Source organism: Theropithecus gelada, chromosome 3, assembly GCF_003255815.1.
Source record: "Theropithecus gelada isolate Dixy chromosome 3, Tgel_1.0, whole genome shotgun sequence".
Taxonomy (NCBI): Eukaryota; Metazoa; Chordata; class Mammalia; order Primates; family Cercopithecidae; genus Theropithecus; species Theropithecus gelada.
The window spans coordinates 127,284,312-127,303,780 of record NC_037670.1 but is presented as its reverse complement, the minus strand read 5'-3'; the positions used below and the strand labels follow the sequence as shown (position 1 = coordinate 127,303,780).

General features: G+C 41.9%; 1 protein-coding gene across 5 annotated transcripts in view; it reads left to right on the top strand.

Annotated features, from left to right (window-relative positions):
* Positions 1-19,469, top strand: part of FBXL13 (F-box and leucine rich repeat protein 13) — a 273,539-nt gene that overhangs the window by 189,568 nt on the left and 64,502 nt on the right. For all 5 annotated transcript variants that reach the window (XR_003118472.1, XM_025378209.1, XM_025378208.1 and 2 more), the window contains 3 exons: positions 10,905-11,003; positions 11,532-11,649; positions 11,751-11,913. Coding sequence is in view for 4 of the 5 variants with exons in the window: in XM_025378209.1 (XP_025233994.1) it covers positions 10,905-11,003; positions 11,532-11,649; positions 11,751-11,913 (380 nt within the window). In the remaining variant the exon portion in view is untranslated. The remainder of the gene's footprint in view (positions 1-10,904; positions 11,004-11,531; positions 11,650-11,750; positions 11,914-19,469) is intronic.

The following is a 19,469-nucleotide window of genomic DNA, read 5'->3' as shown; positions in this document are numbered from 1 at the left end:
ATGCAGTAGCACATTATTATGTAATATTCTAGAGAAACGATAGACATTAATATCATCAAGAACATAGATAATGCTAGTGTGGTAAAATAATGAGGAAGTGATACATATTGAGTATGTACAACCTTGGTTTTTAATATAAGAATATAATTTGTGAAACTATAAAGTACTATACTGCATATAGTAAAAAAAACTGTTGCATTTTGTATTTGAAAAAATATGTGGTTTTAAGTATCATTTAATAAGGAGGAGTTCTAGTGGAAAAGTAGTCATGAGTCAAAAAACTCACAGGGCAATTCCTGCTTTTCTGGGTCAGTTATTGTGTTTCAGTTTCCCTGTTAGAGGAATGCTTTGTGTCCTTTCTGAACCAGACTTCAACCTGTGTTGAAAAAAAATTGTAGAATTTATGAAAACATTTTTATATGTGTTATAAATAGGACTTACATAAATTTAAATGGTTGTTAAAATTATTCGTTGGAACATAACGTAGAGTTATGTTCATAGTGAAAATTAAAAATTAAAATAACAAACACCTATTGCTTAACATCCACAGGTTAATATAATCTCTTTGTAGGCAAAATGTATAAGGATGTTTATTATATTAAGTGGTAAAAATGAAACATCTGGCAACAATTTTTACATCTTGAAGAATGAGATGACAAAATGATGAGTCTCAGGGGACTAAGATCATGTTTCCTATTCCTGAAAAAAAGGTTTGAAAAAAATTTTATTCTTTCTGGAAACATACTTATTTTGGTTTCTTCTATTCTCCCTATCTTGTGAAGTGACACAGAATTTCATGAACTATTCACAAAACTCTATTTTGGTCTTGGACCTGGGTGAAGCATGTGGTTAGAACTGTAGCTGTAAAGCCACCATCTAGTTCAATAAATCTAGACAAACCAAGTAGCTCTGTGGATCATTGTGTTGTAAAAAGAAAGTATTTGTTTGTGTCCTCTTTTATTTCACTGAGCAGTGGTTTGTAGTTCTCCTTGAAGAGGACCTTTACATCCCTTGTAAGTTGGATTCCTAGGTATTTTATTCTCTTTGAAGCAATTGTGAATGGAAGTTCATTCCTGATTTGGCTCTCTGTTTGTCTGTTACTGGTGTATAAGAATGCTTGTGATTTTTGCACATTAATTTTGTATCCTGAGACTTTGCTGAAGTTGCTTATCAGCTTAAGGAGATTTTGGGCTGAGACAATGGGGTTTTCTAAATATACAATCATGTCATCTGCAAACAGGGACAATTTGACTTCTTCTTTTCCTAACTGAATACCCTTGATTTCTTTCTCTTGCCTAATTGCCCTAGCCAGAACTTCCAACACTATGTTGAATAGGAGTGGTGAGAGAGGGCATCCCTGTCTTGTGCCAGTTTTCAAAGGGAATGCTTCCAGTTTTTGCCCATTCAGTATGATATTGGCTGTGGGTTTGTCATAAATAGCTCTTATTATTTTGAGGTACGTTCCATCAATACCGAATTTATCGAGCATTTTTAGCATGAAGGACTGTTGAATTTTGTCAAAAGCCTTTTCTGCATCTATTGAGATAATCATGTGGTTCTTGTCTTTGGTTCTGTTTATATGCTGGATTATGTTTATTGATTTGCGAATGTTGAACCAGCCTTGCATCCCAGGGATGAAGCCCACTTGATCATGGTGGATAAGCTTTTTGATGTATTGCTGAATCCGGTTTGCCAGTATTTTATTGAGGATTTTTGCATCGATGTTCATCAGGGATATTGGTCTAAAATTCTCTTTTTGTGTTATACCATGCTCATGGATAGGAAGAATCAATATTGTGAAAATGGCCATACTGCCCAAGGTAATTTATAGATTCAATGCCATCCCCATCAAGCTACCAATGAGTTTCTTCACAGAATTGGAAAAAACTGCTTTAAAGTTCATATGGAACCAAAAAAGAGCCCGCATCTCCAAGACAATCCTAAGTCAAAAGAACAAAGCTGGAGGCATCACGCTACCTGACTTCAAACTATACTACAAGGCTACAGTAACCAAAACAGCATGGTACTGGTACCAAAACAGAGATATAGACCAATGGAACAGAACAGAGTCCTCCGAAATAATACCACACATCTACAGCCATCTGATCTTTGACAAACCTGACAAAAACAAGAAATGGGGAAAGGATTCCCTATTTAATAAATGGTGCTGGGAAAATTGGCTAGCCATAAGTAGAAAGCTGAAACTGGATCCTTTCCTTACTCCTTATACGAAAATTAATTCAAGATGGATTAGAGACTTAAATGTTAGACCTAATACCATAAAAATCCTAGAGGAAAACCTAGGTAGTACCATTCAGGACATAGGCATGGGCAAAGACTTCATGTCTAAAACACCAAAAGCAACGGCAGCAAAAGCCAAAATTGACAAATGGGATCTCATTAAACTAAAGAGCTTCTGCACAGCAAAAGAAACTACCATCAGAGTGAACAGGCAACCTACAGAATGGGAGAAAATTTTTGCAATCTACTCATCTGACAAAGGGCTAATATCCAGAACCTACAAAGAACTCAAACAAATTTACAAGAAAAAAACAAGCAACCCCATCAAAAAGTGGGCAAAGGATATGAACAGACATTTCTCAAAAGAAGACATTCATACAGCCAACAGACATATGAAAAAATGCTCATCATCACTGGCCATCAGAGAAATGCAAATGAAAACCACAATGAGATACCATCTCACACCAGTTAGAATGGCCATCATTAAAAAGTCAGGAAACAACAGGTGCTGGAGAGGATGTGGAGAAATAGGAACGCTTTTACACTGTTGGTGGGATTGTAAACTAGTTCAACCATTATGGAAAACAGTATGGCGATTCCTCAAGGATCTAGAACTAGATGTACCATATGACCCAGCCATCCCATTACTGGGTATATACCCAAAGGATTATAAATTAGGCTGCTATAAAGACACATGCACACGTATGTTTATTGCAGCACTATTCACAATAGCAAAGACTTGGAATCAACCCAAATGTCCATCAGTGACAGATTGGATTAAGAAAATGTGGCACATATACACCATGGAATACTATGCAGCCATAAAAAAGGATGAGTTTGTGTCCTTTGTAGGGACATGGATGCAGCTGGAAACCATCAGTCTTAGCAAACTATCACAAGAACAGAAAACCAAACACCGCATGTTCTCACTCATAGGTGGGAACTGAACAATGAGATCACTTGGACTCAGGAAGGGGAACATCACACACCGGGGCCTATCATGGGGAGGGGGGAGGGGGGAGGGATTGCATTGGGAGTTATACCTGATGTAACTGACGAGTTGATGGGTGCAGCACAGCAACATGGCACAAGTATACATATGTAACAAACCTGCACGTTATGCACATGTACCCTACAACTTAAAGTATAATAATAATAAATAAATAAATAAATAAAAAGAAAGTATTATGGTTGTGATTCTCTCAGTAATACAAGGGAAACTATGAGCAATTTGGCCACTGGTTGAGGAGAAGAACCAATTAGTGTATTCTAGACAAGAATGGTGAAGTTTAGGATGGATCAGCCTGCTTCTGACAGATCCCAGCTCTGAGTCATTGTGCAGTAAATGCACACAGAGTTGGCAAGCATGCAAGCCTTCCTGGCATCTGTAGGCTTCACTCAGCTTGTGTCCTGGTTCCTCATTCACACTGGAAAACTAATTTTTTTTAATACTTGATTGTCCAGTGTTTTTATGTAAATATGGCAATGTGTAACAACTGACCATATTGACTGCCATCCCTTTGAAACTACTAATTCTCATTTATATTCTACAAATAATTCATTCAACAACTACTTGGTCTATTAACAAACACTCTGCACTAGGCACTGTGCTGTACTGTAAAGGATACAGTGATGGCTAAGATGCTGTCTATGCTTCTTGGCAAGGATACTAGACATGTGTGCAGGTAACTGTCATATAAGGCAGAGGATATAAAATGCAGAGTGTAGACTACAGGCTTTGGTGCTCAGATGTAGGTTTGAAACATGTCTACCTGAGGTGATCAGGGAGGGCTACCAGGAAGAAGTGCATAGTGAATGGATAGGATTTCAGACCATAGAGATGGGGATGACTGTGAACCATATATAGACCTGGACAATACAGGATCGTCCAAAGAGGGGTTGGCAGGACCTCAAGAAAGACAATTACCAGACCCTTCTTCCTGTCCCTATAGAGGACATGGTATTTGAGAGTCTGTCAAACCCTTGTAGCACAGTCCCTGGGAAGTGTTGCTATTAAAGATGCTTGTGGTGCATTTGAATGCAATAAAACTATGTTCCATAATAGTTTTGAAGGAAAGCTTTGTTTTTCTCTCCAACAATTCATTCTGCTTGCTAAGTCAGGCTCCTGTGAGGTCACTAAGAGGACATGAAGAATATATGGATATGAATAAAGTCATCACACTACCTATCAGTCATTGGATGCAATGCTGTGAGAATGTGAGAAACAGCTGGAGGTGGTACAGGACCACAGCATGGCCATGTCTATCTCAGATGGATATTTCCAGCTGCTTTAGAGGGTCTAGCTCTGCATATATGTCTTTTCTGTGCTGCTGAGCTAGCCGACTCACAGGCACTGTTGTAAAGGAGGTGTGGGAAGTGGAAGCTTCGTATGATGTTATCATCTGTTTGCTAAATCTCTTCCTTTTTACTACCTTAGAGTGGCAAAGAGGGATCTGAGCTAGTCCTTTGTGCTTTGCACTTGGTCTTTAGTGAGTACGTGGCTCACTGACAACTCATTTCCTTTACGGACAGGTCTGTCTTCTCATGATGATGAGTTGAGACACACCCAGAGGCAGCTGGAGAGAATTTAACTGATCACCAAAGCTCCTCTGCCCCCATCAGCAGCAGTAGCTGTCTGCTGAGACTTGTGGTTGGAACACCACTGGTGAGACCAAGTTCCTCAACTTCCCAATCAGTGGGGGCTTAACCAGCAAAGGACAGGGTGGCAGGGCTCCAGTTGGTGTCAAAATGGAAGCCAAAATCACTTTACAACCAAACAGGAATCGGATTTCAGGTGTAAAAATCCTACGCAGAAAACACACAGATATCAGCCTGTGATGACACCTGGAATTTTAACTTGATAAAATATTTTGCTTTTGCCTTTAGAGAGGAATTTTTAACTTCAGACTTATATCTCCATTATTTTAGGAAGAGAAAGGACAACTAATGGTTGCTTGGCCTAAAAGATTCTGGGAGGAATATGTGAGTCATAAAATATTAGCCAAATATCTTTTTGGATATTCTAATATAAACTATGTGGAAAACTAAGTACTTCATGCCAGGACAAAGCTAAAGAGCCCTTCTCAGAGCCCTACCCCCTACCCCCCACTTTCTGGATACTAATCTTATTGGTTGATAGCACCAAGTTCTGGGCTGTATTGTAAGGAATCACCCAGTTGTGGCTGTTTTTTGCTATCATTTTCCCTCTTGTTCAGGAAATCTTGACATGAACGTGTTACAAAGAAAGCAAGAGAGAAAAGATTGTTTGTTTTATGGAAAACTTTATTAGAGACACTAGTGTTAGGGTTATGAACTAAGGTCTGGGATAAGGGGGGAATTTAGAGTTGTCATCAAAAACAACAAAGGATGAGCTCATGTCCTTTGCAGGGATATGGATGAAGCTGGAAACCATCATTCTCAGCAAACTAACACAATGAGTGACACTGCATGTTGTCACTCATAGGTGGGAATTGAACAATGAGAACCCTTGGACACAGGGCGGGGAACATCACACACTGGGGCCTGTCGGGGGTGGGGCATTGGGGGAGGGATAGCATTAGGAGAAATACCTAATGTAAATGATGAGTTGATGGGTGCAGTGAACCAACATGGCACATGTATACCTATGTAACAAACCTGCACGTTGTGCACATGTACTCTAGAACTTAAAGTATAATAATAATAAAAAAATAAAAACAAACAGAAAACAGTTCTCAAACCTTGGGTTGTGTGTCATAATGGGAAGAGGTGGCCTCTAGCCTTGGCTCTGCCACTGCTATGTGACTCAAGATAATCCATTCATTCATTCATTCAACATTTCTGGAGCAGCCATTCTGTGTCAGACACTATGTTCAGCACTGGGGCCACGTTGTGAGGAATAGATAAAGAACCTGTTCTCCAATCACACAACTTCTCCGAATCCCATTTCTTTGTTTGCAATGTGAGGGCTGCACTACAGTGAGCTCTCAAGACCCCCTACCCCTGCTTCTTGATTCTTTCACGTGGGAGCAAAATGTGCCCAGAAAAACAGTAACAGGAAAAGTGATACCAATATTACATGCCAGACATTATGCTAGCTAATCACTTTTATATACATTGCCTCATTTTGTTTTCTCAAGAATTTCCTAAAATAGGTATTATTATGCTCATTTTCTGGGTGAGGAAACTAAGAGTTGAGAGGTTGAGCTGCTTTTTGTTATAAGCAAGAAAGAGGTAGAGCCAGACTCAAAACCAGCTTAGCTAACTCCAAACTCAGCATTCTTCTCTCCTACTCTGTTCGTGTTTTGAAAAGCTCATTAATCTCCCCTGGACTTTGCTCTGGGATACTTATAAAAAATTTACTCAATAATTCATGGCAGTATGAAAATAAAAAGAAAAAGAAAAGAAAATAAACAAAAAACCTACCTCATTCTTGCCTTACCGGTTTTCTGCTAGCCTTCCCTCCTTCCTTACCTCCTCAACTTTTCTTATTCATCCCAAGAGTGATCCTGCCACGTCAGCCAAGACCAGCACCCCCACTGCTTTGCCTCCACTTGTGCTTACCTTCCACCTGGATTTGAGACAGAGTCTCACTCTGTTGCCCAGGCTGGAGTGCAGTGGCGCGATCTCAGCTCACCCCAAGCTCTGCTTCCTGGCGATTCTCCTGCCTCAGCCTCCTGAGTAGCTGGGACTACAGGTGCGTGCCACCATGCCTGGCTAATTTTTTTGTATTTTTAGTAGAGATGGGGTTTCACCATGTTAGCCAGCATGGTCTCGATCTCCTGACCTCGTGATCCGCCCACCTCGGCCTCCCATAGTGCTGAGATTACAGGCATGAGCTACCATGAGCCTGGCCTGGAATCCTTTTCAGTCTTGTCTGTTGCCAAACTCTGCACTCTTTCCCAGACTTTATCTTTCTCCTAAATTTAATTCATTCATCCTCTCACAGTTGTCCAACACAGTAGGAAATTCAAAAAAAGAGTACCTGAGCATCTCTTTGAAGGAAAATAAGGCACACACAGATTGCAGGAAGAGTTATAAAGAGTCATGGGCCATTTATTAGTTGGTGTTTCCCTGCAAGGAGAGGTCTATGGTAGGAGATGATTCAAAAACTGTCCAAGGGCTTTCTTATGCTATCTTTTCCCCAAAGATGCCTTTTTCTGTTTCTCTTTTTTTCGGACTATACATGGTCACTGTAGAAAATTTGAAAACTATCTACTCTTCAGAGATAATCACTCTTAGTATTTGGTGTATTTCCTTCTGTGGTGGTTATGTCACCTTGGCTAGGCTATAGTACCCAGTTGTTTGGTCAAGCACCAGTGTAAATGTCATTGCAAAGGTTTGTTTTGTTTTTATTTTTAAGATGTGATAAATATTTTAATCAGTAGACTTTGAGTAAAGTGGACTACCTTCTATAATGTGGGTGAACTTCATTCAGTTGAAGATGTTAAGAATAAAGACAGGTCTCCAAGACTGAGGTTTCCTGAAGAGGAGGCAATTCTGCTGCAAGACTTGCAATGTAGAAATTCTGAGTTTCTAGCCTACGAGTCTGGTATACTGATTTCAGATTTGCCAGCCCCCACAATCACAGGGCCAATTCCTTAAAATACATCTCTAACTCTGTCTCTTTCTCTCTACACACACACACACACACACACACACAAACACACACACACATGGATGTTTGTGTGTGTGTGTATGTGTGTGTATATATATGTATGTATTATATATACTTGGATGTAAGTATATCCTATTGGTTCTGTTTCTCTGGAGAACCATGACTGATATACTTTCTTTTTGCTCTTCATTTCCTCTCGATTAACACTTTTCAAACTGTCATGTCTGTGTGTAAATCACCTGTCTTGTTCAAGTGCAGCCTCTAAGTCAGTGGTGGTGGGCTAAGATTCTGTGTTTTGGACAAGCTCCCAGGTAATGCTTATGCTGCTGCTCTATGGACCACATTTTGTGTAGCAAGGCCTTATATAATCAACTTTTTCTTTTAAATAATGTCATGAGCTCAGTTATTCTCCTAAAACATTAACTTGTAACTGTATTGCACTCCATCATACGAGTTGCCATAAATTTGTTCAGGCTTTAGAAACACATTTCCCAAAGGCTGTTTAGAAAAATTGTCCGAGTATGATCTCACCCAAAGGCCTGACTTCTGTAGCACAATAGAAAAATACTAGAAATGTAGAAAAATTGTCCAAATATAATCCAACCCAAAGGCTTGGCTTCTGTAGCAAATCAAGCCTGCATGCTCAGCCCCTGGCTTCAAGGGCTTCCCTTAGTGTTTTTTTTTTTTTTTTTCCTTTTCTTTTTATTTCAATAGCTATAAAAATTCCCTTGGCTTTTGTCTGGGTGCTCATATTATTATTGTCTGCTGCAAAGGGGAACCTACTGAATACACATGGTTCTCAGAAGCCATTCATACATTCCTCCATTTATTCATGTAATAATATTACTCAATTATCTCATCAGTTGATGTTATAAGCACTATGCTGGGAGCTGTATACAGGGGATTCATTTAATAACCAATCATAAAATGAATGTAATTGCAGTTATGATAATTACATGGTGATGTAAGTATATAACAAGAAACTGCTCTAATCTAAGGGTCAGGAACACTTCCTAAGGAAGTGACATTTGAGTTGAGCTCTGGTTGTCCTGGGGATATACCACTCATTTCCTTAACTTTTGGCTAGTCCTTTCTGAATAGGTGGAGGCTTTGATGACAGAACCTTGGAAGTCACCTTTAGTGAGAGGTGGCACACATGAAGTCTCCAAAGGTCTCCCTAGAGGTCCATTGTAGCTGCTGCTCCTCATTCTCCCTGTCATACTCTTCTGGAGATGACACTTCAGGGGAGTTCCCCTTATGTCTGCTTCTGGGCAGCATCTCAATTTTCCTTTACTGAATCTGAACACAATCTGATTTCCCATCTGTTACAGGAAATACAGTCTAAATAAGAAGTTATCTTAAGGTAATTCATCATAGGCAAATATTTTGATCTTTGAATCAGTCATTATTTCAGACACTTTCTGCCACTGCTCTTTCTATTAATGTGGGTAATGATAGTTGAAAAGAAAGAAATCGGTACTACAAAGCTACAGTAATCAAAACAGTGTGGCACTGGCATAAGGATAGACATATAGAACAATGGAGTAGAATTGACAGTCCAGAAATAAATCTATACATTTATGGTCAATTGATTTTTGAAAAGGGTGCTGAGACCATTCAATGGGGAAAAGAATACTTTCTTCAGCAGCTGGTGTTGGGGCAACTGTATATCCACATGAAAAAAAAGTGAAGTTGGACCCCTACCTCACACTATATATAAAAATTAATACAAAATGGCCAATAACCTAAATATAGGAGTAAAAATAATAAACCCTTTTGAATAAAAAATAGGAGGTACATCTTCATGACCTTGGAATTAGCAATACATTCTTAAATATGACACCAAAAGCGTGAACAACAAAAGAAAAAATAGATAAACTGAACTTCATCAAACTTAAAAGTGTTTATGCATCAAAGTACATAATTTTAAAAATGAGAAGACAACCTACAAAATGGAAGATAATTTCAAATCATACATCTAATAAGGACTTGGTATCCAGAATATATGAAGAATTATTACAACTCAACAACAAAAAGACAAACAACCCAACTAAAAAAAAAAAATTGGCAGGTAACTTGAATAGACATTTTCCCAAAGAAGATATACAAATGGCTAGCAAGTACATGAAAAGATACTCATCTCATTACTCATTAAGGGGATGCAAATGAAAATCACAGTGGGGTACCACATCAAGCCTACAAGGAAATTTATTTTAGTGGGAAATAAGTGTTGGTGATGTGGAGAAATTGGAGCACTTATAGATTTCTTGTGGGTAGGTAAAATGGTGCAGCCCCTATAGAAAACATTTTGCTGGTTCCTTAAAAATTAAGCATAGAATTACCATATGACCCAGCAATTCTCATCCTAAATATATACCCAAAAGAATTGAAACCTGATATTCAAACAAATAGATGTACATGCATGTAGATATTCAAAATATCCAAAAGATAGAAACAATCCAAATACCCATTAACAGATTAATGGATTTTTAAAATGTAGTTTTTCCATTGAATAGGGTATTATTCAGTCATAAAAAGGATTGAGATGTTCATGCATGCTACAATGTGCATGAACATCAAAAACATTACACTAAGTGAAAGAAGCCAGGAACAAAAGGCCACATATTGTATAATTCCATTTATATGAAATATTCAGAATAGGTAAATTTATAGAAACAGAACAGCGATTAATGATGCCGGGGCCAGGAGGCAAGGAGTATAGGCAGCAATTGCTTAATGGGTACAGGGTTTCCTTTTGGGTGATGAAAATGTTTTGGAACTACATATAGGTGCTGGTTGCACAACATTATGAATGATTAAATAACTTATGTAAGTGGTTAATTTTTTTTAGTTAAAAAAATTTTTTTTAAATTATTTCACCTCAATAAAAAATTAAATAATAAAAAAAATCAAGATTAGATTCTTTCTTTCCCTCTTGTGTCTGCCATATTTTATGGTTAATTTTAAAACATAGTAACAAAATTATAATGTATCTTTGGTTATTACTCCCTTGGGTTTTTATCATGCTAATGCATTCTCCCATTATTTTCTACTTTGTACAATTCAGATTTCAGTCCAAGGCTTCAGGTACATTGCAAACAGCTGCACTGGAATTACGCATCTTACCATTAATGACATGCCAACTCTGACGGACAACTGTGTAAAAGTAGGTAATTGGAAAGTACCTTTTCTTTTCTGTCCCATAAGATAGATATATGTTCTAATGGCTTGAATTACTGAAAAATTTGAATGGACTTTTCATTTTAGTTATTTTTTAACAGTAATAAAATCATTTAAAAGTTTCCACACATGCACATACCCTTGAAAACATTTGAATCCTTAAATATCCTAAGAAACCTTGTTTCACAGTTAGGATGTTTTTTAGTGATGTTATAGCCTAAGCATAAACTTTGAGTTCAGTTCTCCATGCTAAGCTGCCAAATGTAGTAATTTTTTTCAGTAGTCCATTTCTCATGTTTTCCCATACTCTTAGTACATGATTTAATTCTGATTCTTCCACATTACTGAAATGTAAGTGTGTTAAAATGTATTGAAAAATCCAGTTTTCTTTGAAATTAGGAAAATTAATAGTTAACATGTCTGTCTCTAATATATTGAAGGAAAAAATGACTTCATTAGTTTGCTAAACCTGTTCTGTACCCTTGATTAATTTAATCATTTTTTTCTTCTGAAGGCTTTAGTTGAAAAGTGCTCTCGTATTACATCGCTGGTTTTCACTGGTGCACCGCATATCTCCGATTGTACTTTCAAAGCTCTTTCTACTTGTAAACTCAGAAAGATCCGATTCGAAGGTCTGTTATATTAAAAATGTGGTTCAGCATTATCATTTACTTTTACTCTTGTGGCATTATAAATACAATACTTGTCTTTTCTTCTGTTTTTTTACAAACAGGAAATAAAAGGGTTACTGATGCATCCTTCAAATATATAGACAAGAATTATCCAAATCTCAGTCACATTTATATGGCTGACTGCAAGGGAATAACAGACAGCAGCCTCAGATCCCTTTCACCTTTGAGGCAACTGACTGTGTTGAATTTGGCAAATTGTGTAAGGTAATGAGTCATTCAGTAATATACTCAAGAAATGTTGATTATCTAGTATGTGCCAGGTCCTCTCCTATGGAACTTATGGTTCGTGGGGTAAACATGAAAGTCAGGAGTCCAAGTGTTAAAGTAGAGGTAAGTGCAGAGTTCTGTGGTTATAAGAAAGAGGGCTCCCAACCCAGATTGATTATATGGGGTGTAGGGAGAGCTCAGGATATGAGGAATTATGGACTCTTATAAAATTAAGCAAACTCACAGGAATACTTACAGGCTACCTTTCCTAATGAGGGTTTCCATAGCTAGTTCAGTTAACATGATCTTTTCCCATATGGACTTTCTGACTTGCTTATGAAGAACCAATCTCACCGAAGGTTTTTCCTCTTGGGTACTGGTTAGATTTTTCGTCTGTGTAGAATTTCTGACAAATGGACAGAGGGTGGGTTCTTACTGAAATTCTTTCTTTAGCTGGTCCACTATTGGACTACTCTCCTGGTATTCTCGGGAGCAAATTCTGTTTTTATTTTTTATTTATTTATTTTTTTTTTTGAGACAGAGTCTCACTCTGTTGCCCAGGCTGGGGGGCAGTGGCATGATCTCAGCTCACTGTAACCTCTGCCTCCTGTGCTGAAGTGATTCTCCAGCCTCAGCCTCTTGAGTAGCTGAGATTATAGGTGTGTGCCACCCCACCTGACTAATTTTTATATTTTTAGTAGAGAGAAGGTTTTACCATTTTGGCCAGGCTTGTCTGGAATTCCTGACTTCAAGTGATCCACCTGCCTCAGGCTCCCAAAGTGCTGGGAATACAGGTGTGAGCCACCACACCCAGCCAAGGATCAAGAGGGTTCTTGCTGAAACCCCTTCCCCAGTGGGTAGCTCAGCCTCTTACCTATGTAGGATTCTTATAATCTTATAGGACCACATAATAACAAAATAGCATTTGATCCACAAAATTATACTTGAGCCACATTGAAGTTGGCTAATATTTGGGAAAGCACAAGTCAGCATAATAATCTAAGCTACACAGAATCTTTTATTTATTCATTTTTATTTTTTAGAGACAGGGTCTTGCTCTGTTGCCCAGGCTGAAGTACAGTTGCACAGTTACTGTAACCTTGAACTCCTGGGCTCAAGTGATCCTCCTGCCTCAGCCTCCCATGTAGCTAGAACTACAAGGCACACTTCATCATATCCAGCTAATTTTTAAATTTTCTAGAGACAGGGTCTCACTATGCCCAGGCAGGTCTTAAACTCCTGGCTTCAAGTGATCTTTCCACCATGGCCTCCCAAAATGCTGGGATTATAGGCATGAGCCACTGCACTGGCCCACTACACAGAATCTCAACCTATGTTGCCTATTATTAAAATGGGAAGGCAGCATGGGTCATTGGGAGCTGGAGGAGATATAAGGGTTTGGAATGGAAAAAACCTGGATTAGGAAATGAGGGCTCCAGCCAAGGGCCAGTGAAGAATTAAAGACTCCTGCCAACAGCCATGTGAGTGAGCCTGAAAGCAGACCCTACAGCCCCAGTCAAACCTTCAGATGACTGAAGCTCCAGCTGGCATCTTGACTGCACACTCATGAGAGACCCTGAGCTAGAACTACTCTAGTTCACTTCCAAATCCCTCAGATCCAGAAACGGGGAGATAATAAATATTTGCCATTTAAGCCACAAAGTTTGGATCAATTTGTTACATTTAATAATAACGGTGAGATGCAGACACAGACACACACACACTACATAAGTGTGTGTATCAACTAATTCTATCTGTATGAATATGTGAAATAAAACTGAATTTCATTCTTGTATTTCACACAGGCTTCTGCAGGGTTTTTTTTTTTTTTTTTTTTTTTGAGATGGAGTCTCACTCTGTTACCCAGGCTGGAGTGCAGTGGCACAATCTTGGCTCACTGCAACCTCTGCCTCCCGGGTTCAAGCGATTCTCCTGCCTCAGCCTCCCAAGTAGACAGGCACCCACCATCATCCCTGGCTAATTTTTGTATTTTTGTAGAGACAGGGTTTCACCATGTTGGCCAGGCTGGTCTTGAACTCCTGACCTCAGGTGACCCACCTGCCTTGGCCTCCTAAAGTGCTGGGATTACAGGTGTGAGCCACTGTGCCTTGCCTAATTAATCTTAAATGGAAGTTTTCTGCCTCCAGAAGTAGAGGTGACAAGACACTTCAAGGGGCTCTGCCAAAAATAGTTCAGATCCTTGATTAAATATATTTTCAATATATTGCTGAGCTCACAAAGAGTAAGAGAAATATCCAGTAGCCCTGAATCCCCTGGTTCTTTTCTGCTCTCTCAATGAACAAATTCACTGAGATGAATAGTGAATAACCAGCAAACATAAAAGGTTGAGCATCTCTGAACACAAATGTTATGACAATAGTTGCCTTTGAGAGAATCAGCTCTGAGCAAGACTCAAAGTAGGGAAGCAGAACCTGAGACTTCTGCAGAGTTTGTACCTCTTTAAGGGGGACAGAGTGGTCTCAGGTAGGTAGTTCCTGAGCTCCTGGAAGAAGTTAGCACAAAGCTTCTCAGGCTAGAGATTAAGATCAAATAAATAGGTACTCAAAGTCAAAGATTGCCAAAATGCACAAAGATACAAATCACCATGAAAAAGAGTCACAGAAACAGCAAAATACATTTGACCTTCAGGTAATTCAGATACAGGAATTGTCAGACAATTAAGTAGCCATGTATGAAATGTTCGAAGAAATAAAAAATGGAATCAGAAATATAAGCAGACAACCAAACATGATAAAACAATTAGATTTATCTGGGGAAAAAACCTAACTTTTAGAAACAAATGATGTAATATAGTTATTGAAATAAACAATGGATTGCTGATCAGCAGATTAGAACTCACAGAGGAGAGAAGTATAGAGCTGGAAGATCATTCTGAAGAAATGACAACAGAGGATGAAAAAATATATAGGGTAAAAAGATAAAACTTAGTATTGTAAAGGTAAACTGAGGCTGGAGCTGAACTGGGAACGAAGACACAAGGCAAATGGCAGTGAGAATAGCCTTTATTAGGACTCGCGGGCGAGGTTTCTCAGTCCAAAGGTGTGGGCCAAGGAAGTCGCGCTGAGGGAGGAGGATAGGGGCTTTTTATAGCCTGAGAGGTAGGGAAGCTGGTTGTGCAAACAGGGCCTGGGGGGTCTTGAAACTACTAGGGCAGGAGTTGAGTAAGGGTCATGAGGAAGGGGTCTTTGGAAACTGTTAACCGAAACTGCTGTTTACGAACTTGTGGAATGCAGGTGAGCTGCAGGTCATGGGGGAGTGTGGTTGCCCAGCCAGAACTCTGACGCATGTAAGTCTGTGGGTGTGTACAAGGGTGAAGGGAGTCTTTAACGAAAGGCCTGCTATGCTGGGTAACACCGCCATGTTGGGTCTAGATTCCTGCCTAACATTCTGACCTCTTTCTAATAAGAAAATGGGGCGACGTGTTCATCTGGCTGCTTTCTGCTGGTATGGGTCGTCATGGGGTTCTTCGGAGGTTGGAACTCGGGTATAGGGGTGGAGCAGCATCTGATTGAAAGTGACTTGGGAGACTTCTTTCATGCGGTCCTGGATGAAGCGGAGGACACAGGGAGCTATGAGTAGCAAGAAGCCAATGATTAGTAAGGGGCTTAGAAAGGGTAGGACTTAACCAGCCACAGATGACTGCCACCACGTAAGTGAGGGCCTTGATCTGAGGTTTTTCTGGTGGAGTCTTTCCTGAATCTTTTCCAGAGTGAGGAGATTGGTTTCTACTAGTCCTGACTCATTGATGTAGTGTTCGGTCAGGAAGGGGAAAGGAGGGGGTTAGGTTAGAGGAGTTAAAAGGGCTGGGTAAGGGTACCGCAACCAGTGGGGGCTTATTCTATCTGCTGTGAGGCTTTTTGTAGTGAGTGTGAGGAGTATGCCTAGGTAGGTGACAGAAGGGCTGCAGCGTTGAGCCTTAGCTGGGGTAACCTGATAACCTTGGTCACCTAGAAAATTTAAAAGTGTAGCAGTATCTGCGAGGGAGCACTCCTAGGAAGGACTACATAGTAATAAGTCATCAACATACTGCAATAGTGTGCTGTGGGTCAGGGGACAGAGGACAACATCCTGTGCCAGTGCCTGTCCGAAAAAATGGGGGCTATCACGGAACCTTTGAGGCAAAACAGTCCAAGTCAGCTGGGAAGAAATATGAGTGTCTGGATCTTAGAATGTAAAAGCAAACAGAAAGTGGCAGTCTGGGTGTAGAGGGATGGTAAAGAAGGCATCCTTCAGGTCAAGGACAGTGAAATGGGTGGTGTCAGGGGAATGCGCAAGAGGAGTGTACATGGATTAGGAACAACTGGAAAGGTAGGGACTACTGCCTCATTGATGAGGCGTAGGTCCTGCATGAGACGATAGGCCCCAGAGCTTTTCCATACAGGCAGGATAGGAGTATTGCATGGTGAGTTGGTGGGAACTAGAATGTGCTGTCGGAGCAGGCGTGTAATGATAGGTTTTAATCCCTGTCGATGTTCAAGGGAGATAGGGAACTGGGGTCTAGAGGGAAACTTGGAAGGGTCTTTTAGCCGGATGCAGACCGGAGTATGGTGCTGGGCAATGATTGGGGTGGAGGTGTCCCACACCTTAGGGTTAATGGGGACTGGAAACAGGAGTGGGGGGTCAGCCTGGCGGGGTTTGTCAGGTGAGAGAAGGGGGAAGAGGAACGTGAGGTGTGGGGAGGGGTTGGGTTGGAAGTGAACTGAGGCCCCTAGCTTGGAGAGGAGGTCTCATCCTAACAAGGGAACTGGGCACGAAGGAATGATAAGAAATGAGTACGAGAAGAGGGAGCCATCCAGGTGGCAAGACAGAGGAGGAGTCTGGTGGTAGGTGGAGGGAGTGCCTTCAATTCCCATGACTGTGACAGTGGACGGGTGGCTGGGGCCACTGAAGGAAGGCAAAACAAAGTAGGTAGCCCCCGTGTCCATAAGGAAGGATATGGACTTACCCGCTACCTGGAGCATGACCCTGGGCTCGGCGAGAGTGAGAGGGGTTCCCGAGTCTGTGTTCCTGAGTCTGTGTTCCCGAATCTTTGTCAGTGTCGAGGAGCTGGAAGGCGCCTCCAATACCTGGAGGAGGGTCATCACGTGGAGGTGCCGCGACCGTCCTTAGGTTGGGGCAGTCTGACCTCCAGTGGTCCATCCACCGACAGTTCGGACAGGGGCGAGTTGGCTCCTTTGGGTTAGGGCACTGCCTGGCCCAGTGGCCGTCATTGCCACACTTGAAGCAGGCACCAGATGGCGCTCGGGGAGTACCTCCTTTCTGGGAGCTCCTGGAGCCAGCTGGCCTCAGGGCTGCTACCAAGGCCTGGGTTTGGAGTTGTACCTTCTGTTTTAGTCTGGGCTGTCATCGGGCCTCGGCTGCTTCCTCCCTGGAGTTGTAGACCTTGAAGGCCAGTTTGACTAAATCCTGGATGGGAGTTTGAAGGCCTTCCTCCGCCTTTTTAAATTTTTTTGGATATCAGGGGCCGACTGAGAAATGAAATATGAGGCCAAGATGGTTCCTTCTGCTGGGGAGGCAGGGTCAAGGCGGGTGTACTGAATAAGTGCCTCAGTCAGCTGGTTAAGAAAAACGGCCAGATTTTCATCTTCGCCTTGGACTACCTCCTTTAATTTGTTAAAGTTGACTGATTTGTTAGAGGCTGCCTGCATGCCAGCAAGAAGGCACTGAACCATCATGTCTCGGTGGCAGTGGCCTGCCTGCCCTACTTGGTAGTCCCAGTCGGGCTCAGCCGACGGCATTGCCTCAGTGCCAACTGGCATGGCAGGGTCAGTTAAATGAACCTGGTTAGCGTGCTGCCTGGCTGCCGCTAGGATGCGTTCCTGCTTCTCAGGAGACAGGGTTGAGGTCATAACGACATGGAGGTCGTGCCAGGTGAGATCATATGCCTGGCATAGATACCTGAACTCTTTGATATGACGAGTAGGATTGGCCGAAAAGGAGCCTGCACGCTCCTCAACCTTAGACAAGTCTGCCAATGAAAACGGCACATGGACCCGAACTACTCCTTCGGCGCCTGGCACCTCTCACAAGGGACACAGGAGGTCGGTCCTGGACCGAGTATGGGCTGAGACAGGTGAGGAAGGGGAGGAGGTGGAGGTAGGAGAGGCAGGATCTGTCAGGTTTGGTGGGGACACAGAAGGGGTAGAGGGAAGGGGTGGTGCCGACGAGGATGGGGACAACGAGGGGTTAGGGTAAGGAAGGGGTTGAGTGGGGGGCCAAAGAGGAGGCAGGGAAAGAGTGTCAGGAGGCTCAGAGAAGGAGAAAGAGTTGTCCTTCTCCTTGGCTGAGGGAGTAGATTTCGCGAGCAGGACCTGGGCCAACGAACATCGGGCACAGAGGTCTGGGCGAGAACGCAAGTCCTAGAAGGCCTGAACATAGGGTATCTTGGACTATTTGCCTAGTCTCTTACAGAAGCTGGTCAGATCTGTGAGAATGTTAAAGTCTAGAGTGCCTTCTGCAGGCCACTGAGACTGATTATCCAATTTATATTGCGGCCATGCTATTGTGCAGAAAAAAATGAGCCGCTTTCGTTTTATGTCTTGGCTGAGACTTAAAGTCTGGAGATTCGCCAAGAGGCACCCCAGAGGAGATTTTTGGTATGGTTTGGACTGGGTAGTTCCTATGGTCTCAAGGCGAGCAGTCCAGAGGCAATGGGAGCGTCCTCTCACTGCCACGTGGAGTGCGGGGTACGGTGGCTTTCAGGGAGGTTGGATGTCTCCTAGTCCCCAGTGCCAAGGTCATAGCTGACCAGAGAGAGCCCCTGACGCGGCCGCGCGTTTCGGACAGGGACTCCTGGAGGGAACCTTCAGAACGGGGGGAAAACTTACCCAGCAGTGATCGAATTGAGTCCTCCAGGCTTGAGGAGGGGATCCTGGCTCGGGGAGAGGAGAGCCTGCCCGACCTAGCAGGGGTCCAGGGAGGGGTCCCCTCCCGGGTTTTGGCACCAAATGTAAAGGTAAACTGAGGCTGGAGCCGAACCGGGAACGAAGACACAAGGCAAACAGCAGTGAGAATAGCTTTTATTAGGACTCGTGGGCGAGGTTCCTCGGTCCAAAGGCGTGGGCCAAGGAAGTCGTGCTGAGGGAGGAGGGTAGGGGCTTTTTATAGCCTGAGAGGTAGGGAAACTGGTTGTGCAAACAGGGCCTGGGGGGGTCTTGAAACTACTAGGGCAGGAGTTGAGTAAGGGTCATGAGGAAGGGGTCTTTGGAAACTGTTAACTGAAACTGCTATTTACGAACTTGTGGAATGCAGGTGAGCTGCAGGTCATGGGGGAGTGTGGTTGCCCAGCCGGAACTCTGATGCATGTAAGTCTGCGGGTGTGTACAAGGGTGAAGGGAGTCTTCAACGAAAGGCCTGCTACGCCGGGTAATGCCGCCATGTTGGGTCTAGATTCCTGCCTAACAAGTATCAGAGTTTTAAGGTTTTAAAATGTATATATAAGAGTTAGATCTAAGATAGTAAGTTGGAGAGTTAAAACAATATATGTTTTTCTCAAACACACATCAATCCTTTAAAAAATCAACCATGAACAA